Source organism: Podarcis melisellensis, assembly GCF_964234715.1.
Source record: "Podarcis melisellensis genome assembly, chromosome: 4".
NCBI lineage: Eukaryota > Metazoa > Chordata > Lepidosauria > Squamata > Lacertidae > Podarcis > Podarcis melisellensis.
This window is the reverse complement of record NC_138531.1, coordinates 90,013,602-90,037,264: the sequence shown is the minus strand read 5'-3', so window position 1 is coordinate 90,037,264 and position 23,663 is coordinate 90,013,602. Positions and strand designations below refer to the sequence as shown.

Below are 23,663 nucleotides of genomic sequence, written 5' to 3'. Positions count from 1 at the left end.
TTTGCGCAGTTCATCCCCAAGAAGGTTCATACAGCAGCCATGCCATTATCATTTGTGTCAGGAAAGATGTATTTTAATTATTTCAGGCTTCTAAAATGCTCACACTTGTGCTGCTTTAGTGTAATGCTCTCCCTGAACTGTAGCTTCTGATGTTTTATTGCTTTGGAAAATGGCCCTGGGAACCCTATAAAGGTCCAGCAACAGAAATAAAGACTTTGGGGGGTTGTCGTCAGCTGTTTTACTCGAGTAGGCCCACTGAAATTAATGAAACAAATTAGGTCCGTTAATTTTCATAGGTCTACAGTGACTTAAAATTTGGCTAACTTTCTGCCAGGGTTTGCTTGCTTTATTTTTTTAAAAAAATGTGTTCCCTTGCCCCACAGACACATCATCTTTGCTCCAAGCAGCCGCAACAAGTATGCAGGTGTGTCCTTCCCTGGAATCTATGATGCCATGTTTGATATCGACAGCAGGACAGATCAACGCAAAGCTTGGGAGGAAGTCAAAAGGCAAATCTCTATTGCAACTTTCGCGGTTCAGGCTGCTGCAGGGACACTGAAAACTGCGTTGTAGGATAGTTGGGAGCAGCAGGAACGAGAACAGAAACAATCTATTTGAACTGCATGCCCAGAAAGCTGATTCTTCTCAACACAGACATAATATTCAAACAGCAGCATCACGAGGCTACTTCCCTTGTCATGATCAGAAAGACCCATCAGAAAGTTTGACTGGAAGGGATGGAAGGTTAGACTGCCCCCCCCCAAGGACCTTGGAAGAAGGGGTGGGATAAACACCATTAAAAAATGGACTTAGCAAGAGATCATCTTTGCTGCCCATCTACACTTTCAACCTAGACTGACGACAATAATACTTTTTAATCAGACAGTGCTACTTCTGGCAGTTTAAAGCAGTCAATCACATGCCATTTCTAAGCTGTCCTAAGCCAGCTCTAAAGCTCTCGTTTACAGCATGGGCCAAGACTGAGCACATTTCCAGCAAAGTGTGCAGCTGCCAGTGATTTTGATAGCCACAGTGGAAGAATTATATGTTTTCAGCACCAGCCACCATTTAACCTTGCCTGGAACAGTATTTCACTCAGAAGCCCAGCTGAATCCATTTCACCTTGCATTCATTTGACGCTACTCACTAGTTCATCTAATTCCACTCCTCCTTCCCTGACAGTTTGCAGTTTCCACCTCTATTCTACCCACAGTGATATACGGCTTGCATGAAACACACAAGACTGCAGCTGAGCTACCGTAGAATAAATCCTCAAAAATCATAACTCAGATGCTACTGGAAAGAGGGTTTCCCTTCAAAGCTGAGTAGAAGAAGCACCTGGATGTAGAACAAAAAAGAAAATTCTATTAACTGTTCAGCGTGGTTGTGACTACAGTTACCCATTTAAAGAAGCACTATGTGTAACTGCTCTTAAAATAAAAAATATCAGTGTACCTTCTACATCATTTTACCACCATAAAGAAAGCCATCAAGGTGTGCAAGGAATGTTTTCTGACTGGGGTAGGCAGAACAGAAGGCAGGATGTTAGACCAAAAGTAGTATTTACTGAATTTGTTTAACTGAACTCCTAATACATAACCAAAACTTGTTCAAACACTCATTCTGCTCACACTGTAGAAATCAGAAACTGAATGAAACCAGCTCCAGGTTAACTATTTATTCCATAAATTTATAAAAAGGTCTGAAGGAATGAGACCTTTAACAAATGTTCTTCATCAACAAAAATTAAACACACATCCATGCAGGGGAAAAAACACTAGGAAAAGAAGTTGGTTTTTGTTTTTTGTTTTTTTAAAAAAGAACCTTAATTATTATTTTTTTAGGTGTTCCAGACACCTACTTTTTCCAGTTTCCCTATACAAATGAAATTCATGGCCGCAATATGGAAAAACTCATTTAACTTAACCACTGTTGTATATATATCTTTTTAATCCTCATGCTATAATTTAAAGCAAGTAGTTGCATTATTACACAGAATCAATTCTTTTCAAGGCAAAACAATTAAAAAGCGCATGCTGCTGAAGTGGTGACTTGGCTGAGTAACATTTCAAGCACTGAGGAAATCTTAACACAGTGTGGACCACAGTATGAACGTATGTTGATGCTGAACCAGGATGCACGTACAGCTTTGGAATTCTAAAACTAAAAGTCGTGGTCCAGGGTTGATTGCTGCAGCAGTTGCCAAAACTGACAGCTGTATTAGGTCGTGAACATTGAGCCTGGCCCTACGCACTGCCAGTAAGCACCCCTGACAGAGTACATACAATATAACACAGCCTTAAGCAAATAAACGGTTGCATAACACTGTCCTACAATAGGGAGGAATAAACAAACAACTTCCTCAGCCCTTTTCTGGTGTTAAAAACAGGGACTTGCCAGGGGGAGAGAACCAGTGAGCAAGGGCAGTGCTGAGAAGGTGACAAAGGGCATCTTCCTCAGGTGCCTGTGGCTACTGGTTCCAACGGCTGCTGCTCACACCCACAACACCTCCATGAGCACCTGCCTTAACCGTCTGGTGAAGATCCAGTACAACAAACAAAACAAACATTCTGCTACTGAAAAGCCTAGAGCTACACCCAGTCTGGAATGCAACTTTTTTGTGATTATGCAGAAAATTAAGTTACATTAAAACAGCAAAGTCACCACTTCACCAGGGGCAAAAATTGGCCTCTTCTCAGATTTCAAGCTTGTGCTGCAATTTCTTGCTGCTCTTTTGGTTTTACTTTGGATACCGGGAGTTCCAAGCCTGCCCATAACATGGGCTCAGCTTTCCTCATCGTGAGCTCAATCTTTGTAGCCGTCATATTTACGTAACTCCTTTTCACATCAATCACCTGGAAGAAGACATGTACATTTCAGTTTACTACTTAACTGCATGCTACATTAACACTACAGAATTGAGTTTATTCAACTCGCTGCTATAAAGTAACTGCTTTTAAAAAACAAAGAAGCAAAACCCAGAAAAAAATAATGTAACTGTGTAACGTAGGACTAGAAAAATTAGCCTAAGTGTAAGGTCTCATGAATGCAGATAAACAAATAAGTGCTGCCCCATTGACACATGTTCCAAGATACAAGTTGCCTCCTATGTTGAACACACACCCCTGACTGTTTTGCGCACAGATTATGATGCTATCAGGGAAACAGTGAATTGTTTAAGGTCTGGCATTTACTTAAGAGCATTTTATTCTAAACCAGATACTTACTAATTCAGTCAAAACTGAAAAGAAAAAAGTTATGTTCAGGAAACTAAGCATAGAACTACAACAAGACTGAGGAGCAGGAGCAGCTTTAATACTACTCATCACAATGCCAGGATATTTATTTATTTTTACACAAAAGTGGACTATTTTAAATGCCTGAGGTATGCAGTAAATCAGAATACAAAAGGAACAAGGAAAGTGTAGATTTTATGATTTGTATCTTTAATTGCAATGAGATTTGTAGAGGATTGATTGAGAGGTATTCTGTAGTTAGCATCTACTTATCCAACTAAGTTATACTCAGAAGTTAGTCATGTCCATTAATTTAAATGGATGTACTCTGAGCAGGACAAATGCAAGATATACATATCTTGTAGTACTTAATCTTGTCACTTAGTCTTGCTACAAGCGCCTGGCCGTGATTTTGAACCTGCCTGAAGTTTACTTGAATGCAAATATGTATGTACTTACACCCCACAGATTCAGATTCTGATTAAATTCCTTATCACCTTCGAAGACAATATGGATATTTAACTGGAAGAGAAGGAAAAGATTATGCAGTAGCAGTAGTAGCTAAACATGCAGTATTTCAGCTTGCAATGCTAGAAAGCAGAGGGTTTTTTGCCCAGGTGGGAGTTCCATTCATTCATTCACTCACTCACTCACCCCATAAAATTTATACATTGCTTGATTGTGAAAAAGATAGAACAGTACACAAGATAAAACAGTAAAATCAAGAAATATTTACAACCCTGCTTTAAAACATACAAGTGGTAAAATGCTAAAACAGGTTAAAATTACCTAAACTTTCCAGGCAGCTGAGTAAGCTCGTCTAAACAAGAATGTTTTTAGCAGGCGCCGAGAAGAGTACAGTGAAGTTTCAAAATGCAGGTGCTATCACACTAAACAATCAATTTTAACTTGGAGTTAAAACGGGAACAATACAGGCTAATTAGGGTAACTCACCACCGTGCTATTTGCTTCTACATGACTAAGTTCAGGAATGGAATTCTTGGCATAAATAGAAATTGTCACTTCACCTCCAGTTTGATGCCAATCGTGCCTGCATGGAACCACTTTTTTCTCCTATAGGCGATTAGAGTTAAAGACACAAATCATGGTTTCAACCCATTTGGAAATACTTTAACTGCTACTTATCTTTTTCCAAAGTGCATTGGGCTCTATGAAGGCATAGCCTAAGACTCTTTCCATACCGATTCTTTACAATCCCTTCAACGTCATTTTTATTGCCCACCCCCACAAAAGTTCTATGGCTGAAGCCAGAAGCTCATTTTAACGGGATGGAAAAGGAGTCAATGTTTCAGCATTTGTCATCATTGTACAGTATATAGCCTAGGTAGAAGAAAACAAAAACAGAGAAACCCACAGAACCACCTTTCTGAAGAGGTGTTTAATTAATTGAGGCACAACTTCTATGTTATGGTTCTATCTGGTTAGTTGCTCCACTAAACTTTGTGCCCTCTGTTTTATTCTGCAAAAGTCCAAATATTGTCAGGTAACATCTCACTGCATTCAAGTTGATTGACCAATGATGGAAAAATAAATATTCAAAGTTTCACACACAAGTCAGTCTATCCAAGCAGGTGTATTTTGTTTAGCAACACAGGTAAGAATAGTAAGCTATTAATAACACAGCCCTTGCTACTTACAGCATCCTTCTTAATCCATGCATGTATTCCTGTCGCACAGCCCTCTTGAGACAAGAAAGTATTGAAGTCTGATGTTTTCCTCTTGCAGCAACTCCAATATTTCATCCTGCGTATTAAGATTTAAAGACGTCATATAAACAACTGCAACAAAACTAATCTCAAGTTTTATTATGTCTAGCTGGCGGATGGTTAACAGAGAATTCGAGGAAGACACATACTACTAACCCTTCATGGAATATAGGGACACCTGCGTGGTATGTACATGTTTCTTCCATGCTGTGTGGTCCTTCAAATGTCTAAGGGAAAAATTAACAGACAAATAACGTTTTACTAGTCATTGCATTAGATTATCGCTTTACAGCTTCCACCCAACAGCTGAGGTAGCCGCTTACAGTGCAATCCCAACCACATCTGCTCAAAAAGCCTATAGAATTCAATGGAGCTTACTCCCAGGTAGGTAAATTTAGGACTGCAGTTGTATCAAGTAGAAGCTCAGTTTCCACCGGTTGACTGGTCCAATCAGTGCCAAAGCATTCGTTTGGGGGTCTAAGCAGAAACTTGTAACAATGCCCCCCACCTCCCACATGACATGACCCATCCCATCCATGCAACCTTTTGAGTCATGAAAGAGATTTCTCCTGTAATTCTAAAATTATGCTTTTAACATTTCTGAAACTACACCATGGCACCATAGCCCACAATGGGACTCTTCTGTCATGCCCTCAACTTCCTCTATTTTTGTGCTATTTTTGATTTAACATCTAAGCCTGAAGAATATACTCTTACACTTGCTATTTTTTAACTTTTTAATTGGACCTAGGAAAGTCTCTAATATTAATATGCTTGAAGTTTCCTTTCCTTTCCTAAGAGATTGTACTGTGTTATGATTGTTTTTAAATTGATTAATTTTTTTGCATGCTGTTAATTTTGTTGAAAGTTGCCTGGAGACTGACTGATGTTACATGACTAAACAAAATTAATAATAAATGATTTTCTGAACAGTCTCTAAAAGCCATAAATGTTTACATGTGCCAGTGCCGACCAAACACATCACAAAATTCTGATGGAAGTGTAACGCAGAAGCTTACACAATACTTTATCACGGGAAAAGAAATGAGTAACAGCTCACATTCTTGGCAGTGCAAAAACACATGCTCATACAAATATCCCTCACCTGTACTCAAGAACTAAATGCTACAATAATTACTGGTGCGTGCCGAAAGACATCATGCAATATTGGGTGATGTGATCTGTACTGAAGTGAGAACTTACTGATTGGTTTTATTTATAAAGGTATTTTTATACCACTATACGTAAAATAAATCAAAGGAGTTAACAACATACATACATATATACAATAAATCTAAAATCCAAGACCACCTAAATTCCCTGCATTAGCTTGGCAGCAAAGAAAAGTTCTCAGCAACTTATAAAAGGATGGGGAACTAAGGGGTTTGAAGTGTGGCACATTGACATAACATTGAGATATTTACCTTTTTACAGCCTGCATTTTTACATGGAGTCCCAATCTTTATCTCATCACTATCATCCTCTGTAAAACAGGAATAGTTTGCATTATAAGTCTTAAGAATTCACTGTTCTTCTAAAGAAATGAGCAGAACTCAAGCATATAGGAGTATACAAATGACATTTTCTACCCAAGATGTTTATCTTTCAGGAACCATCTGCTACACAATCAGATAGGATACTTCTATGTTCAGTGCTCTGAACTCCAAGGAGGGGTTCAATAATAATAGCAATAGATTCACTGAACCTATCGAGCACTGAGCTACAACACACTCATTTAGGTAAAAACATGAACCCCATCAAGCTATATACCTTTTTTTATTTCATTTCCTGACGACAGCTTTAGCTTCTCTAACGCTTGCTTCAAGGAAGCAGATACTTTCAGCTCCAAGCAACTCATCGGCTCATCTGGGCTAAAGAAAGCAGAGGGAATAAGTTGTGTTACTTTTTAACGTGACAAAAGCAATTCGTTTCAAAATACTTATGAAGTCTTCTAGAACACTGGTATTTTGCAGGTGCATTAGGACAGATAAATAGGCTGCGGCCTGACCCAAGGTAGTTTGCACCAGCGGCACCAGCATGCGCACATAAGTGGTATATGAATACAGTGGTACCTTGACTAAAGTCCAGTCTATTATAAGTCCATTTTGGACCAAGTCCAATTGCAACCCGGAAATGAGTACTCCAGGTTCAGTCATTTTTTTTATATAAGTCGGGCCAGGCTTCTGTTTTAGGGGTCGCTTTTCATCGTCTGGTTCCTGTTGAGTGTGTTTCGTTTGTTAATTGAGTCCCTCGCTGCGAATCAGAGGCTTCCTGTTGAGTCTGCCAGCTGTTGCAACACAGAGGTGATATTTGGAGGATTTGTTTTTTATTTTTTGTGTGTGTTTTAGTTTGTGTGGCTTTTTCGGTTTTTTGACTGTGACTTCATTTTATGGGACTGACCTGTGACTGTGGCGAACCCAGTTCAGCTACTGGCTGATTCTGTGACTGCAGAAATGGATAAAAGCCCCCCATCCAAACAATGGCTATCATCAGTGCACGTAAGAAAAAAAATTAATGTTGTTTTTTTCATCTACAATACTGTCTTATATATTTTATAGTACAGTACATGGATTATTGCCTTTTATGGATCAATGGTCTCGTTAGACAGTAAAATTTGTGTTAAATTAGTGTTTTAGGGGGTGTTTTTCATTGTCTAGAACAGATCAATCCATTTTCAATTACTTTCTATGGGAAAGCACGCCTTGTTTTAAGTCCGCTTTGTTTTAAGACTGGACTTCCGGAACGGATTATGGTCTTAAATCAAGGTACCACTGTAAATGGAAAACAGGGATTATAATTTGGATCTGACTAAAGGTACACCCAGGGACTGAAAAGGTTGAAAAGTACTTTTCTGGAATTTTCATCAAGAACTTTCATATGAACACAGTAAGCTACCTTATAGCAGCTCGTATGACTGGCCCCTAAAGCCCAATACTGTCTAGCCTGACAAGGAATGGCTCTCCAATACCTTTTGCACTCTTGCCTCCAGGTCCTTTAACTGGAAGTGCCTGGGATAGAATGGTAACTTCCATTATGAAAAGCTTATGCTTATTCGGTAATCTATACAGTGGTACCTCGGGTTACATACACTTCAGGTTACATACGCTTCATGTTACAGACTCCACTAACCCAGAAATATTACCTCGGGTTAAGAACTTGCTTCAGGATTAGAACAGAAATCATGCTCTGGTGGCGCGAGGCCCCATTACCTAAGGCAGTGCTTCAGGTTAAGAACAGTTTCAGCTTAAGAACAGACCTCCGGAACGAATTAAGTACGTAACCAGAGGTACCACTGTAGATGTTCTCTTTCCATTTCCCATGACTTTCATCCATGCAAACTCTAAAAACAGCAAACCAATTTCAGTCCCAGAGAAGAGGAATAAGCCCCAAGACCCAGCAAAGGATGCTCAGGCTCTGGAGGAAGAGAAATGGCTCGGCTGTCCTATACATTGTTTAAAGAAGCTTAGCCATCTGACTCAAGAGTTTCATCACTACTGGATGCATATTATTCCCCCCAGAGACAAGAAGCGCTTCTCTCCTTTGCCTGATATTTGGTCACAGAAACAAGGCACCTTCTGACTGCATCCTGAAGCTGCTCAACTGCAAAATATACACATAAAGCAGGTTTTAACATTATATATCCACTCCCCAAATGCTGGAAAACGGGGCATATATATGTAAGATAGATAGATAGATAGATAGTAATTTGGCACAAATGCCCGCTCTCAGGACAATACCTTGGCCTCTGTATTGCTTCCACAGGCTTTGGTGCCTGAATTATGTGTTCTTGAAATTTAGGCTTCAGGTCAGCTAACTCCTTTCGCTCAGAGGTAGTTTTAACTTCAGGTTTGACTGGTTCAGGGGGCTTCTCACTATTATGGAAGCCCTTTGTACAGCCCTGATGATAACAACAACAACAACAACAACAACAACAATAATGTTATTATTTATACCCTGCCCATCTGGCTGGGTTTCCCCAGCCACACTGGGCAGTTTACAGCACATAAAATCATGTATGTATACTAGTACAGTACCTAATGTTGACTGTATATTCAGCTTTAACAATGCAATTTCTTAAGCTAGTTCTGCCACTTCAGCGCTTAATATTTATAAGTAAATACTAGGGTTAAGTACAGACATTCAGATCAACTTCCTCCCATCAGTTTCTCAAATGCAGCAACCTATGGTCTCTTTAAGTTATTACATGCAGGCCTGTGCAGACAGGTAGACTTGCCCCAAGCCTCAGAGGGCTAAGCTGGCCAGGGGACCTGTCGGACCATGCCAGGAACAAGACTCCTGCCCCGTGCCTCAGACAAGCTCAGCACAGCCCTGCACACACACATGGTTTTAAAGGTCTTCCAAACTTATTAGAATCATACAAACTAATAGCAGATTCAGTTATTCCACTGTCAATCATTATCTAGCCCAAACAGTAGCATTCATGTGTAAGAGGGAAGCAGCAGGTTCAGGGAAGCACAACAAAATATTTAGGGGGGGAAACCAAAGAGCCTAGTGAGGGCTAAGCATGCACGGTGACCTTGGAACAGAATGTTAGGGAGAGAAATGAAATGGAGTAACCCAGAAAATGGCATGGCTGGCACACACACTGCACACACTACAGCTTTTTGATTCAGGCCTCACTTTTATAATCAAAATGTCAAGAAATAATTGAAACACCTGCAGAGAAGACAACACACTTTCTTCACTTGAAGGCAGCTGATTTGAACACTCCATGTCAGTGGCAAACAGTTGTACAACATCTACAAGCAAATGCAGGTTTTTAGAACCTGATTTTTCTAAGTGTGTCTTGGGCAACCTGTGGCCCTAATGTTGTTGACTACAGTCTAAGCCAGGCATAGGCAAACTTGGCCCTCCAGATGTTTTGGGACTACAACTCCCATGATCCCTAGCTAACAGGACCAGTGGTCAGGGATGATGGGCGTTCTAGTCCCAAAAACATCTGGAGGGCTGAGTTTGCCTATGTCTGGTGTAAGCTAAAATGCGGGCCATAGTCTAGCAACAACTGGAAGGCCACATGTTGCCCATGCCTGTTCTAAGGGATTCCCACCCCCTCAAATGAGCAACTTTCAATTTTTCATTTGTAGTAAAATACAACCATTACAAAATATTAATACATACCGCAATGCTTAAGAAGTCAGAAAAGTCTGTGGTCCTTCTTTTACAGCATGACCAGCCCTGCAAGATACAAGCCATGAATTTACCATCTTAATAGCAAAAACACCTAAGGAGAAAAAACTGAATGTTTCCCCAATGTGAGATAACAAAGCTACACGAAAAGACCATAAATTATTCAACAGCTGGTACAGCAATGTAGGGCCCAATTTTTCAAAATCCCAAGACATGTTATTTTTAGATAAAGTGATAATCATCACTTTGTTAAAAAGCAATAAAAACTTACTAAACATTCCAACCCTGGTATCCAGCAATACGCAATAACAAGTGTCACCAACATACTTTGGGAGAGATGTACTGTAGCATAAGGTTCAACAGAGACCTGGAACATGTTTAACACAATGCATTCAAGTGATCACTGCTGCCTGGAACAGCATATGTTTCTATAATAACTAAACAGGGTAAATCTTTTATTTCCGGAAAAAAGTGGGCATTCCACCAAACTCAAGCAGATTGATACATCAAAGGTCATGAAGGGAATTGAAATATTGCCATGAGCATGATTTAGTTGAAGTTTTGGAAGGCTTTTAAACAATTATGTTTGTACACCTACTTTAAGAGCATCATGAAAGACTGGTACTCCTGGGTGATAGGTACAGGACTCTAAAAGAAGGAGAAAAAAGAAGGATTAGCAGAGGACAGCAGTGATACCATCCCTAAAGCTACAGGTTATATTTAGCAAAGTAAGTTAATCAGTCTTGTGATTGTTGTCAATATTTTCATATTCATCAAGGCTCAATATCATGTAGCAGCACACTGCATGCTTTTTCAGTTGGAAACAGAACACAGAATTCAGGAAACACAAGCGGTTGTTACAAAATACTCCCTTTGGACGTTCGTGTGCTTTCCTGGATGGCATGTTATCTATAAAAGCCAGAAATGAATTGAGGCATAAAATTAAATATACATTTTAATAAGTAGAAATACCCAGCCTAAATTATTAGGTGGATTTGTAGTTGGGTTGAATGACCAAATCCAAAGAGTGCTCATTAATGGTTCCTCACCATCCTTGAAAAAAGGGACAAGTGGAGTGCCACAGGATTCTGTCCTGGGCCTGTTGTTGTTCAGCATCTTTATAAATTAATTGGATGAAGGAATTGAGGAGATGCTCAATTCTGCCGATGACACCGAACTGGGGGTAGGGGATGGGTGGACAGGTAGCCAATACCGCTGAATACTGAACTGGTTTCAATATGACTGTAACAGATTGGAGAACTGGGCCCAAACTAACAAAATGAATTTCATGGGACAAATACAAGGTTTTACACTTAGGCCAAAAGAACCAGCAGCACAAATAGCAGACCACAATATGAATATGAATCAACAATGTGAAGCTACAGGGGAAAATGCTAATGCTACTCTAGGCTGCAACAACAGAAGTAAAGTGTCAAGGGAAGTAATTGTACCACTCTATTCTGCCTTGGTCAGACCACACCTGGAATACTGTGTCCAGTTCTCGACTCCACAATTTAAGGAGGATACTAACAATCTGGAATGTGTGTAGAAGAGGGCAACCAAGATGATCAAGGGTCTGGAAACCAAGCTTTATGAGGAATGGTTGGGGAATTAGGTATGATTACCCTATTAAGAAGGAGGTAAGAGAGCCATCTTCAAATATCTAAAGGGCTGTCGCATGGAAGATGGAGCAACTTCTCCTACTCTGGAAGGTAGGACCCGAACAAATGGCTTCAAGTTATAAGAATGGAGATTCCAACTAAACATCAGGAATAACTTTCTGAAGGTAAGAGCTGTTAGATAGTGGAAGGACTCCTCCAGGAGGTGGTGGACACTCCATCACTAGAGGGTTTTAAGGAGAGGTTAAATTACCATCTGCCATTGATGCTTCAATTGAGATCCCTGCATTGAAGGGGGTTGGACTAGATGAGACCCCTAGGATCCCTTCCAACTCTATAATTATCGGTATATGATTCTATGACCCAGCTCCACTGGCACTGCCTATATCACATACAATCAAAACATGAATACCATACAAGAAAGAGGTCACGGCTAGGATTCAGAAAAGAAAATCAAGTAGAGTGTTTTGGGCTTGTATTTCTTTAAGCACTCTACTTGTAACTGATGGGGATTTCAAAGAAGAGGGCATTTAAAAGATGAGATCATACCAGGTGTGCCCAAATCATTTGACATGCCTAAAGTAGGTCTTTGGATTCCAGCTTAAGTGTTTGCAATGGACTCATGTACCACTTCTTAAGCATGCAAACAAGTTTCAAGGAGCTACATAACACTTTTCCAGAACAAGTAACCAAATAAATATAGGGCAGTTTTGAAACCCACAATTTATATATAAAGTTCCACAATCCAACACCAAAATACTTGCCTGAAATGTCCAGGCAAAGCATACTTTGTGGAGTGGGGAGAAAAAGGAAATGGACTGTCTCTCTCTTTCTTCACTACCCCACCCCCTCGCACCCTGGAAGGATTTGCATCCTGAAAAGTGGGATGTAAGTAATTATAAATAAGAACTTGTGCCCACTATCCAGGCAGCAGTGGTTCAGGTACAGTTCAGGTGATGCACGGCAAGCACTTATTCCTCAACAGGAAACACAATACAGCATCTCAACTTCACATGAGTGATATCATCAGCTCAGCTTCAAAAGTTGTTGTTGTTTAGTCGTTTAGTTGTGTCCGACTCTTCGTGACCCCCTGGACCAGAGCACACCAGGCACTCCTGTCTTCCACTGCCTCCCGCAGTTTGGTCAAACTCATGCTGGTAGCTTCGAGAACACTGTCCAACCATCTCGTCCTCTGTCGTCCCCTTCTCCTTGTGCCCTCCATCTTTCCCAACATCAGGGTCTTTTCCAGGGAGTCTTCTCTTCTCATGAGGTGGCCAAAGTATTGGAACCTCAGCTTCACGATCTGTCCTTCCAGTGAGCACTCAGGGCTGATTTGTTTCAGAATGGAGAGGTTTGATCTTCTTGCAGCCCATGGGACTCTCAAAAGTAAGGCACCTAACACCTGACACATCCAGACCTCTCCCCATCCAAGATGTAGATCACTTTAGAAGCAGTCTGCTGAAACAATTAAAAATCTTCCACAGTCTAACTTCAAAATATCTTTCTTCTTAAGCTTGCCAGTCAAACAAAAGTACTAACAGAATTTTTTACTAATGACGGTATATTCATATGATGCCTTTCTCACCATCCAGACCACCATGTAATACCAGCTTAGTGGGTACAGATCTGCTGTCTTAGCAGCAGGACCAGATGAGTTACTAAATGCCAGAAAACAAGTGAAAAATGGGCATTATTTGCTTTCTGGAAGTCATATAAATTGTGAAACCATTCTGAAAACAGAATTCCCATGCTTAGTAGAATATATACCGGTAAATTCAGAAGAAGTCAAAATGCCAGTTCTATTATATATTATATAAGAATCATTAACTTGCTTACAGTTCTATCATACATAGCACAGACCCAGTTGCTTCCAAGTTCAAGACGTCTTATCCTGTTATGATAAACAGTATGCCCTGTGCAATCAAACCTCAAAGCATTAAATATAAAAGCAATCAAGCAGCATTTTTTTTTACAATACTGAACATGCTACTGACATTCTTAGTCCTAACACTGAGCTCTTTGAAGTGAAAAAGTTGTTACTGATCAGTATCTACAGTAGAACATCTGAATTACTATGGGTGTACCAGTCTAGATGCAAAAAATAAGCAAATTGCAGGTGCCACACATGTAATTATTCTAATGACTAACAAGAGTCTCAAAGGTGCTGAGAATTGCAAAGATGAAATGTTCGGATTTCTTTACAGTGGGACCACATTCATATCCACACTCAACTCTTCCTTCTTCTGCTCTTTTCAGTAATGCCAGATCACTTATGTCAGGCGCAGGTAACCTTTCACCCACCAGTTGTTGCTGAACAATAACTCCCATTGGCCCCTGCAAGCTTGGCCAATGGCCAGGGATAATGGGAGTTGTAGTGCAGCAACATCTAGAGGGCTAAAGGTTCCCTACACCTGATTTACACAGCTCCACCCTGCTTCAAAACCACTCCATAAAGTCATTAGTTTCAACTTCTCAGTCCTCATCCCCAACTAAAGGAGCATTTACTTGCAGTCACCCTGTTATTCGCCCATGCCTCCCTCTCTACTAGTTTATTGTCTTTCCCTCTCTTACTTCATTGTTCCCACCCCCTAGACTAAATTTACAGTTTAAGGTTGTCATGGTAAGATCATGGAATCAGATTTGGAGGCTAGGTGGGTTGTATGTCCTCGGGCCCACCCACCTCCCTGCTCAACTCAGGAAATATGGAGTATTGTATGTGTTTTGTTATGTTAGTATAATGCCATATTGTGATACCACCTCTCAGGGTTGTATGCTGGAGGTTTCCTGGGTGAAATCATAGGGCTGTTATTTTTAAAACACCACTTGAACGGCACTCCCCCGCTTGCACCCCAGGACTCTGCATTCTGCACGGGCATTTTTATCACATGTGCTACTAAGGCTCATCTCCTAAGATAACTTAATGTTGCTTTGTAACTCAAGACCAGTATCAGTGCATGGCAACAAAACATGATGTTCCCAAAACAAGCACAAAACATTATCCATGCCAGGAGAGGACAAAACAACTGATGCAGGGTCTTCTCTATTGTTGACTTAAAGCTCTCAGAAACTATCCTGTTCCGACAGAAGTATTTGAACAATGTTGCTGATAAGCAGCACAGAGCACCTGCTGTATCTTAGTTCAACCTACATGATATGGCAAGGAGGAACACATTATTCTAATACAATTTAGTGTCAACTGTGTGTCTAACAAATATTTCTTCTATATGTCTTTTACACACACATTTGTTACATTTATAACCACCACGCTATGAGGAGAGAAGAGTGTGCAAGTGGTACATAAACAAACACACTTTCCAAAAAGCCCTATTACTATACAGTATTAGGAAAAAATCCAAAAGAGATACAATACAGTGGTACCTCTGGTTACGAAGTTAATTCGTTCCTGAGGTCCGTTCTTAGCCAGAGGTACTACTTTAGCTAATGGGGCCTCCTGCTGCCACCGCGCCGCTGCAGCATAATTTCTGTTCTCATCCTGGGGCAAATTTATTAACCCAAGGTACTACTTCCGGGTTAGCGGAGCCTGTAACCCCAAGTACCACTGTACTGGAATACATTGCCCAACCTGCTGCCCTTCAGACCCTGCTGGGCTCCCAACTCCTTATCAGTTCCAGCCAACATGGCCAATGACCAGGGACGTTGAAGGGCCGTAAGTTCCCCACCCCTGCATGACTTCATTCACATCTCAGTCTTCCTCCACAGAGTTGACATAGCTTGTGAAGTAGCTGAAGTGATGAACTTCATGGCTGAAAAGATAGGATTTGAACCTGGGTCTCCCTCGTTCTAATGTGTGTGTGTGTGTGTGCGCGGACACACACACATGTATTTATGTGACTGGCCCATAGCTCAGCGGTAGAGAACCTGCTTTGGACAGTCCCACAGTCCCTCCTGCATCTCCAGGTTGGGCTGGGAAAACTTCCTCTTTGAAACCCTAGAGAGCTGCTGGCAGTCAGTGCAGATGATACTGAGCTAAATGGCCCAATCGTCTATTCCAATTTAAGGCAGCTTCCTATGCTCCATGGTCACCCAATGAGCTTAATAATAATAACAACAATAATAATTTATTTATATGCCGCCCATCTGCCTGAGTTGTCCCAGCCACTCTGGGAGGTGATGAGGGGAGAAGCTGACCCTGGATCTGCCTGATCCTAACAGGACACTGAATTTCCCCTCATTCCTGGGTTGTTGCCACTCATGCTGGCCAGGACTGACAGGAGCTGGGAGTCCAGCCCAGACATGGAGGGTGAGGACTCATGGGGTGTGGGGAGAGAGAGACAAAGACTCCTCTAACCACTTGCTGTGAAGGTGGAATCAAGAGGGGAAGGAATGTATGTAGGCCACCTTGAGCTCCTTGGAGAAAAGATAGGATATTAATAAAACACATATCTATAAAGTATAGAATAGGGGGGTGAGGACATGCATAGGTGCATGAGGCTGCTCTAACCACTATGCCATACTCCCTTGCATGGCCTCAGGCCAGTCACTCCTCTCTCTCTCTCTCTCTCTCTCTCTCTCTCTCTCTGGCCCACCTCTTGGGGTTGTTGTGAGTATGAAATCAAGGGGGAGCGAGATCTGTGTAGCCCCCAACCTTGAGCTCCTTAAAGATAATATATAATAGAATACAACACACACATATATACAGTATACAACAGCATGAAGACACACGTTGTGTGTAGGGAGAGCGAGACTGCTCTAACCACCACACCACACTCCCCTGAATGACCTTAGGATAGTCAAGAGGGGTGAGCTCTGCACAGCCCCCCCAGCTCCTTTGATAATAATATATAATACAATATAAACATATACACAGAGAGAGTATATGCAACGGGATGAGGACGTGTGTAGGGAGAACGAGTGAGACTGCTCTAACCACCACACCACACTCCCCTGCATGACCTTAGGCCAGTCAAGAGGGGTGAGCTCTGCACAGCCCCCCCAGCTCCTTTGATAATAATATATAATACAATATAAACACACAGAGAGAGAGTATATAAAACGGTATGAGGACGTGTGTAGGGAGACAGAGTGAGACTGCTCTAACCACTATGCCACACTCCCTCGCATGGCCTCAGGCCAGTCACTCCTCTCTTTCTCTCTCTCTCAGCCTGGCCCACCTCACGGGGTTGTTGTGAGTATGAAATCAAGAGGGGGAGGAGATCTGTGTAGCCCCCAACCCTTGAGCTCCTTAGATTAAAGATAATACATAACAGAATACCACAACCGCATATATACAGTATACAACGGGATGAAGACACACGTTGTGTGTAGGGGGAGAGAGCAAGACTGCTCTAACCACCACACCACACTCCCCTCCACGACCTTAGGCAAGTCACTCTTGATGAAATCAAGAGGGGGGAGCTCTGCACTCCCCCCCCCCAGCTCCTTAGAGAATAATATACACACCGAGGGGGAGTATATGCAACGGGATGAGGAAGTGTGTAGGGAGAGAGAGCGAGACTGCTCTAACCACTAGGCCAGACTCCCCTGAATGGCCTTAGGCCAGTCAAGGGGGGGAGCTCTGCATAGCCCCCCCAGCTCCTTAGAGAACAATAATACAACACACACACACACACACACAGAGACAGAGAGAGAGAGAGAGAGAAAGTAAGTACATGCAACGGTATGAGGACGTGTGTAGGGAGAGAGCGAGAGCGAGACTGCTCTAACCACTAGACCACACTCCCTCGCATGGCCTTCTCGGGCCAGCCACGCTCTCAGCCTGGCCTACCTCACGGGGTGGTTGTGAGGGCGGAGTGGAGAGCAGAAAAGCTTAAAATACCATTGTAATAGAATAATATCCTATTATTCCTCACCGCCCACGTTGGCCTCGGGGTCGAAGCGCTGCCCGCAGCCCCGGTTGTAGCACAGCAGAGCCATGGCCGAGAAGCGACGAGGAAGGAGCCGGCGGTTGAGACCGGAGAGGGAGCCGAGGAGAAGCCGCCGCTGAGCTGACGGGAAAGGAAGAGGCTCTCTCGCGCTCTTTCCGGAAAAAGCCGGGCGGAAGCTTCGGCGCGGGAGGGGGGCCCTTCGCGAAACTTCGGAGGAGGGAATGCTCAGGGCGCACGCGCAGGGCGCTTCGGCCGGCGCGAAGGAAGGTAGACTGGAGAGGGCGGAACGGCGGCGCACATGCGCAGTGAGGGGTGAGGTAGGCGGTGGGGGGGGGGTATGGGGCGGGGCTTAAGAATTGCGTGAGCGTCGGAGGGCGGAGTCGTTGGAACGGCAGTGATTGGATGGCAGCACTTTTTTTAATAAAAAAAAGGGGGCGCAGGTTAGACGGAAATACGGCAACTGGCGCTGCAGATATTTATATGCATTTGTTCTGTCCGGATCAGTTTATTTGGAATGGTGCATACTCTACTTTTGTTTCTGGGATGCCTTGACATTAGGCAGCTTTCCCCATCCTGGTGCCCTCTAGGTGTTTTGGAGCACATGCCAGGTGGTTGTTGTTGTTTAGTCCCCATGGACCAGAGCACGCCAGGCACTCCTGTCTTCCACTGCCTCCCACAGTTTGGTCAAACTCATGTTGGTCGCTTCGAGAACACTGTCCAACCATCTCTTCCTCTGTCGTCCCCTTCTCCTTGTGCCCTCCTTCTTTCCCAGCATCAGGGTCTTTTCCAGGGAGTCTTCTCTTCTCATGAGGTGGCTAAAGTATTGGAGCCTCATCTCCAGGATCTGTCCTTCCAGTGAGCACTCAGGGCTGATTTCCTTAAGAATAGATCGGTTGGATCTTCTTGCAGTCCATGGGACTCTCGAGAGTCTCCTCCAGCAACATAATTCAAAGCATCAATTCTTCGGCGATCAGCCTTCTTTATGGTCCAGCTCTCACTTCCATGCATCACTACTGCAAAAAGCATAGCTTTTACTATACAGACCTTTGTTGGCAAGGTGATGTCTCTGCTTTTTAAGATGCTGTCTGGGTTTGTCATTGCTTTTCTCCCAAGAAGCAGGTGTCTTTTAATTTCGTGGCTGCTGTCACCATCTGCAATGATCATGGAGCCCAAGAAAGTAAAATCTCTCACTGCCTCCAATTTCCCCCCTTCTATTTGCCAGGAGGTGACGGGCCCAGTGGCCATGATCTTCATTTTTTTAATGTTTAGCTTCAGACCATATTTTGCGCTCTCCTCTTTCACCCTCATTGAAAGGTTCTTTAATTCCTCCTCACTTTCTGCCATCAAGGTTGTGTCATCTGCATATCTGAGGTTGTTGATATTTCTTCCGGCAATCTTAATTCCGGCTAGGGATTCATCCAGCCCAACCTTTCGCATGATGAGTTCTGCATATAAGTTAAATAAGCAAGGAGACAATATACAGCCTTGTTGTACTCATTTCCCAGTTTTGAATCAATCACTTGTTCCATATCCAGTTCTAACTGTAGTTCTAACATGCCAGGTAAGGGAAGGCTGTTACAAGGGATAACACTAAGCCTTCTCTACCTTTAAAAATTGTACAGTCAATAGGAATTTGGGCGTGTTCCAGCTGTCAGTCATGCAGGAGTGACAAAAGCTGCCTTTGCTTAAATTCTTTCTTCTCGCAAAGGAGACCTTTGTCCTCCTTTGTTTTTCCTTCATTCTCTGTCTGACTGTTTAAAAAAAGGGGGGGTGGGGAGGGGAGGGAGCTCTAAGCAAAGAAGGAAAATGGGGTTGACAGGACCTTCTGCAGTCTATCTTTGAGTCAAGGTGTCAAAGACCAACAATACAGAAAATCAAAGTGAATTCTCTCCACCTCGAATCTTCAAAAACCCCATTGGACTATCCTGCATCTTAGGTTTTCAAAACTCGACGGACAAAGAAAATACCCTTAGATCTCCCCATAAACAGAACGCTTTAAATCCACAGCTGTGAAGTGATCACAGAAATCCATAAAGGCTTATATTTTCATGAATTCTTACTTAACACACAAAATACCTGTGTTGGAGTCTCCTGTAGAGAGAACCATCTGTGATGTTAAACTGTCTTAAGCTTCCAACCCCCTCCATGCTTTTTCTAAGCAAAATTTTTTTAAAAATTGCTTCTTTCATACCGCACAAGTATGTGCATGGCTTTTGTTTTCTTAAAAAGGCATATTTTATTTTGCTCGTGACATGATGTGTTCCCAGCAAAGCAGTAGGTTTGGGATAATTAGCTCAGCGAAGCCTTTGCGGATTCAAATGTCTGGGTCAAGAGCTCTCTGGTGAAGCCAGATGTCGCCCTGTTGAAAATTTTCTAGCTCCTTGGTGGAGCTAGAAGCAGAGTGATCTGTTTTGATGAGTGACATTCGTCAAAGTTTTCAAGGAAGCCTGGGGTTCTTTGGATGCATCAGAGGACGACGACAATAGACAGTAAGTTTCCTTGAGAGAAAATGGACTCCAAGGTCCATTTTCCCTTGCTCTTTGCAGCCTCAGGAGAGTGCTAGTACGTTCTAGGTTGTGATCCCAGTTCATGTGGATCACTGGACTGCTTTTGCCCTCCAGAAAAAAGGATGGGGTAGAATTTTATTCACCGCATTTATATCCCACCTTTTCCTCTAAGGAACTCAAGGTGTATGTCATTCTCCCTCATTTCATCCCACAACAACCCTGTGAGGTTGTTTAGGCTGAGAGATGGTGACTGGCCTAGGGTTGTCATATTTCAAGAAGTAAAATTCCTGACGCCCTCAAAGTTGGTGGACAGGGAGAGAGGCAAAAGTGGTCAGAGCGACAATTGAGATTGTTACCTTTATACAGTAGATTAGCAGTATCGGAGCTCAAGGGCATATTCCGGTCAGGCAAAAACCACTGAGGTGGGTACCGAGCAAGTTGGGTGTGGGGTTTTGCTTAGGGAGAGAGACCTGGAATAGCCTATTCATCCTCCTGGACTGAGGTTCCACATCTCTGCTCTCTTCCCAGCGGAGAGATGACGGTGGATTCCCTTGCTGCATCCCCTTTGCCGGGTTGCTGTGCTGTGGGAACCACCACTTGAGGCTTCGTTTGGCTGCTGGCTGGGTTTTCTGCCTTTGGCTTGGAAGGGCTCAGAAGTTGAACATACCTGTGCTGGGAAAATCCCTTATTTTGGCTGCTGATCCCTTCTTTTCGAGGCTGCTGGTCCCTTATTTTCAAATCTGTAAGTTTACAGCTATGGGCCTAATGAAGAGAGCAGCTCATTTGCGTTGGTCTTCCTCCATGAGAATCAGTTGCCAACACTGAAGGTCTCTGCCTCGTCACCAGGGCTTTCCCCAAGCAATCGGAGACTGTGCCTGCATTCAGACAACCTCTCCTCCGCCCTTTCCATGCCTCTTCTGGTTCTGGGAGACTGGCAAGGGAAGGGAGCTTGTCATAGCACTCTGCATCCAGCCAGTCTGTGACACAGAAACATGCACCTTCCACATCCGTGATATGAAGATAATAGTTCTGAACTACCTTATGAGGCTGCTGTAAAAATTGCACAGGGGTTGCCAACATGGCAACCATGGATGCACATGCGCTCTCAGAGCCCTTTCCTTGCTTAAATCAATCTTGAAAGAAGCAGAATCAGTCTTTGATTCCAGCATGGTAATAATGTGCATGAAGCCCTTTGAACCCCAAAGCAGTGTAGAGTATTGTTCTTGTCCGGCGTTTTTCCCGGCATTTATGAAAAAGGACTTGTGAACAAAAGCACCCCCCTGTGTTCCAGATTAATGGATGCTCACATTCCCCATATGTCGTATTGCTTTGCAATTTTTATCCAATATGAAGTCTTACGAGGTCGGCTGTCAGATACTAAGTGCCACCGCGTGCCGCCAACTATCAAGCTCAGCGTTACATGCCAAGCCTTGTCAAACACCGACTGTCAAATATCAAGCCATGGAATGAAACGGAACCGGCTGCCAAATACGGGCAATATTTGGCAAATATTGAAATAGGCAGAGCATCCAGTGAGTATTCGAACCTTGAAATCAGATGTTATCAGACGCCAAATGCAAACAACGTTTGGCAAATCTTGAAACATGCACAACATCCCGTGACTATTCAACTCTGGGAGAGGAGTATTCTAGACTTGTGCACAGTCTCGGGGGTGCCAAGACCTCTTCAGTTGTCCTTGTCATTTTAGGCAATAACCTGGGCAGGTCTCTTACACGTTCCTTGTAATATGAGTTATTAGTCTGCATCAGAAAAACGTTCCAATCGGTCGGAGCCCGTTAGATGTTCCTGTTCCCACTAGGATGTTAAAGTCACCCTACTTAGAAGGGATGATTGCTCATTAACCCCACTTTTACTGCTCTTTCCGACTACACTGATGACACGCTTAATGACTGCGGCAGCCTGATAAATTGGACAACGACCATTTACGATGTCAGTGTGACATTCAAGAGCGTGTATACACGACTTCAAAGGACATGATGCGGGCTGTAATTTGCAGCTCCATTCACGTTGGCTGTAGCCCATTGGCAATAAGTCAATGAGACAGTGACACTAAATCAAGGAGACAGTGTGGTGTAGTGGTTAGAGTCTGAGACTAGAACTTGGGACACCAGGGTTCAAATCTGTCGAAGAAGGGCAATATCATCATCATCATCATCTTGTCAGCTTCCTGCCAGTCCCTGACAAATGTCCCAAAATGTCTTGGGCTGGCTCTGCCATTCAGTAGGGCTGAGCAATGTCTGGTTTTCAACATCATGATATATCACCAAGTAAACATTGTGATACACCAATATATCACAATGTTTGAAAAAAGAATGTAACAAACAAGAGGGGAACAGGGCAATATGGAAACTGCTACTGCTTAGGGGTCTAAAACGATTTAATTTTTATTTGCCTTTAACATATTGTTACAACTGTTATTTTATAGTACAGATCAACAGGGGCAACAGGAATCCTGAGAGAAGTGGTGACTGGCTTCACGGTTTTCCTCACATCGTGATTTTTTTCACATAGCACACACACATGCACACATTGCGATTTGCAGTATATCACCATGTTGAATATTATGAAACCATTACCATGATGTGGACTTGAAACCAATTTTGGTGATGTATCGATAGATTGCCCAGCCCTACCAGTCAGCATGGTTGATGGTGAGGGACAAGGCCGGTCAGGAATCACAAAATGGCGCCCCACTCCCCACTAGGGAATAAGAGGTGAGAGAAGATCTACATTAGGAACAAGGGTGTAATAAAGATCTTCGTCGGAATCTGCTGTCTCTCTGGATCCTCTCACCTCGGTTTACCTCATGGGTGGGCCACCCTGGGTGAGGGATTAGTCCACCTGGAGGCCACCACAATGGCTACCCCTGAGCTAGCTTATGAAGGAAGGTGCTTTTCACTCAGCTAGCATTGTCTTCTATGGCTGACAGTGGCTTTCCAGACTCTTGAGCTGAGGCCCATCTCATCCTGCTTCCCGAAATATTTTTTCTAGAGATCCCAGTAATTGATCCCAGGCCCTCTTTCATACAAAGAGGTGACAACCTCAAGTAAGTGCATAGACCCCAATGTTGAATGTGCTCGAACATTTCGTTTTGCCAAAGTAATGAGCACAGCTTCTGCATGTACCAGTAGATGGCACTCCTGGGCTAAACTCTGAAAACTCTTGTAAATTAAAAACCCAAGCGATTATGACATATTATGGCAAGGCCTTTACTGAGGTGATGTAAAAACTGCCAATGATCAAATATATGGTTCGGCATTCTCCCCTCGTATCCCAGTCACAGTATTTAAAATAGCAAAGGCCTGGGATGCCTCAGTCCTTGCATTCAGGTCCTGTCACCTCAAGGCGAACAATCCCATGTAACCCCCCCTGATAAAGACAACCAATCAGCATTTATTTTATTTTGGATCTAGAAGGATTCAATCATACATATGGCTGGCATGCCTACCTAGGATATGAGAAGGTCGAAGTCCACAAAGGCGTCTTGAACCATGCAGTTAGGAAATTGTTTTATATGGTTTAGCATAAGTATAAGGACTTACTAGAACCAAAAACTCCA

At 42.9% G+C, this 23,663-nt stretch overlaps 2 protein-coding genes and 1 long non-coding RNA gene across 3 annotated transcripts in view; 1 reads left to right on the top strand and 2 right to left on the bottom strand.

Moving 5' to 3' along the window:
- The window catches only part of LOC309369104 (N-acetylated-alpha-linked acidic dipeptidase 2-like), a 34,366-nt gene extending 32,560 nt beyond the window's left edge, over positions 1-1,806 (top strand). Inside the window, exon 19 of the mRNA XM_081909775.1 lies at positions 384-1,806. Coding sequence (XP_081765901.1) covers positions 384-573 — 190 coding nt within the window. The 3' untranslated portion in view covers positions 574-1,806. The remainder of the gene's footprint in view (positions 1-383) is intronic.
- Positions 1-23,663, bottom strand: part of LOC309369453 — a 370,754-nt gene that overhangs the window by 152,545 nt on the left and 194,546 nt on the right. The window lies entirely within an intron of this gene.
- CHORDC1 (cysteine and histidine rich domain containing 1) lies at positions 1,664-17,785 on the bottom strand. The gene is made up of 11 exons (XM_081910039.1): positions 17,562-17,785; positions 10,710-10,759; positions 10,103-10,159; positions 8,701-8,861; positions 6,734-6,834; positions 6,388-6,446; positions 5,120-5,190; positions 4,895-5,000; positions 4,191-4,310; positions 3,696-3,758; positions 1,664-2,855 (listed from the first exon to the last, which is right to left on the bottom strand). The coding sequence occupies exons 1-11, from the start codon at positions 17,623-17,625 to the stop codon at positions 2,703-2,705; spliced, it is 1,005 nt and encodes a 334-aa protein (XP_081766165.1). The 5' UTR covers positions 17,626-17,785; the 3' UTR covers positions 1,664-2,702.

Excerpts from the sequence above, each read along its gene's own strand:
- CHORDC1 (XM_081910039.1), bottom strand. The coding sequence starts at position 17,625 with ATGGCTCTGCTGTGCTACAACCGGGGCTGCGGGCAGCGCTTCGACCCC. Across the intron at positions 10,760-17,561 it reads CCCCGAGGCCAACGTGGGCG|AGTCCTGTACCTATCACCCA; the intron begins GTGAGGAATAAT and ends TCCTTCTTTTAG. Across the intron at positions 4,311-4,894 it reads CATGGATTAAGAAGGATGCT|GAGAAAAAAGTGGTTCCATG; the intron begins GTAAGTAGCAAG and ends AATCGCCTATAG.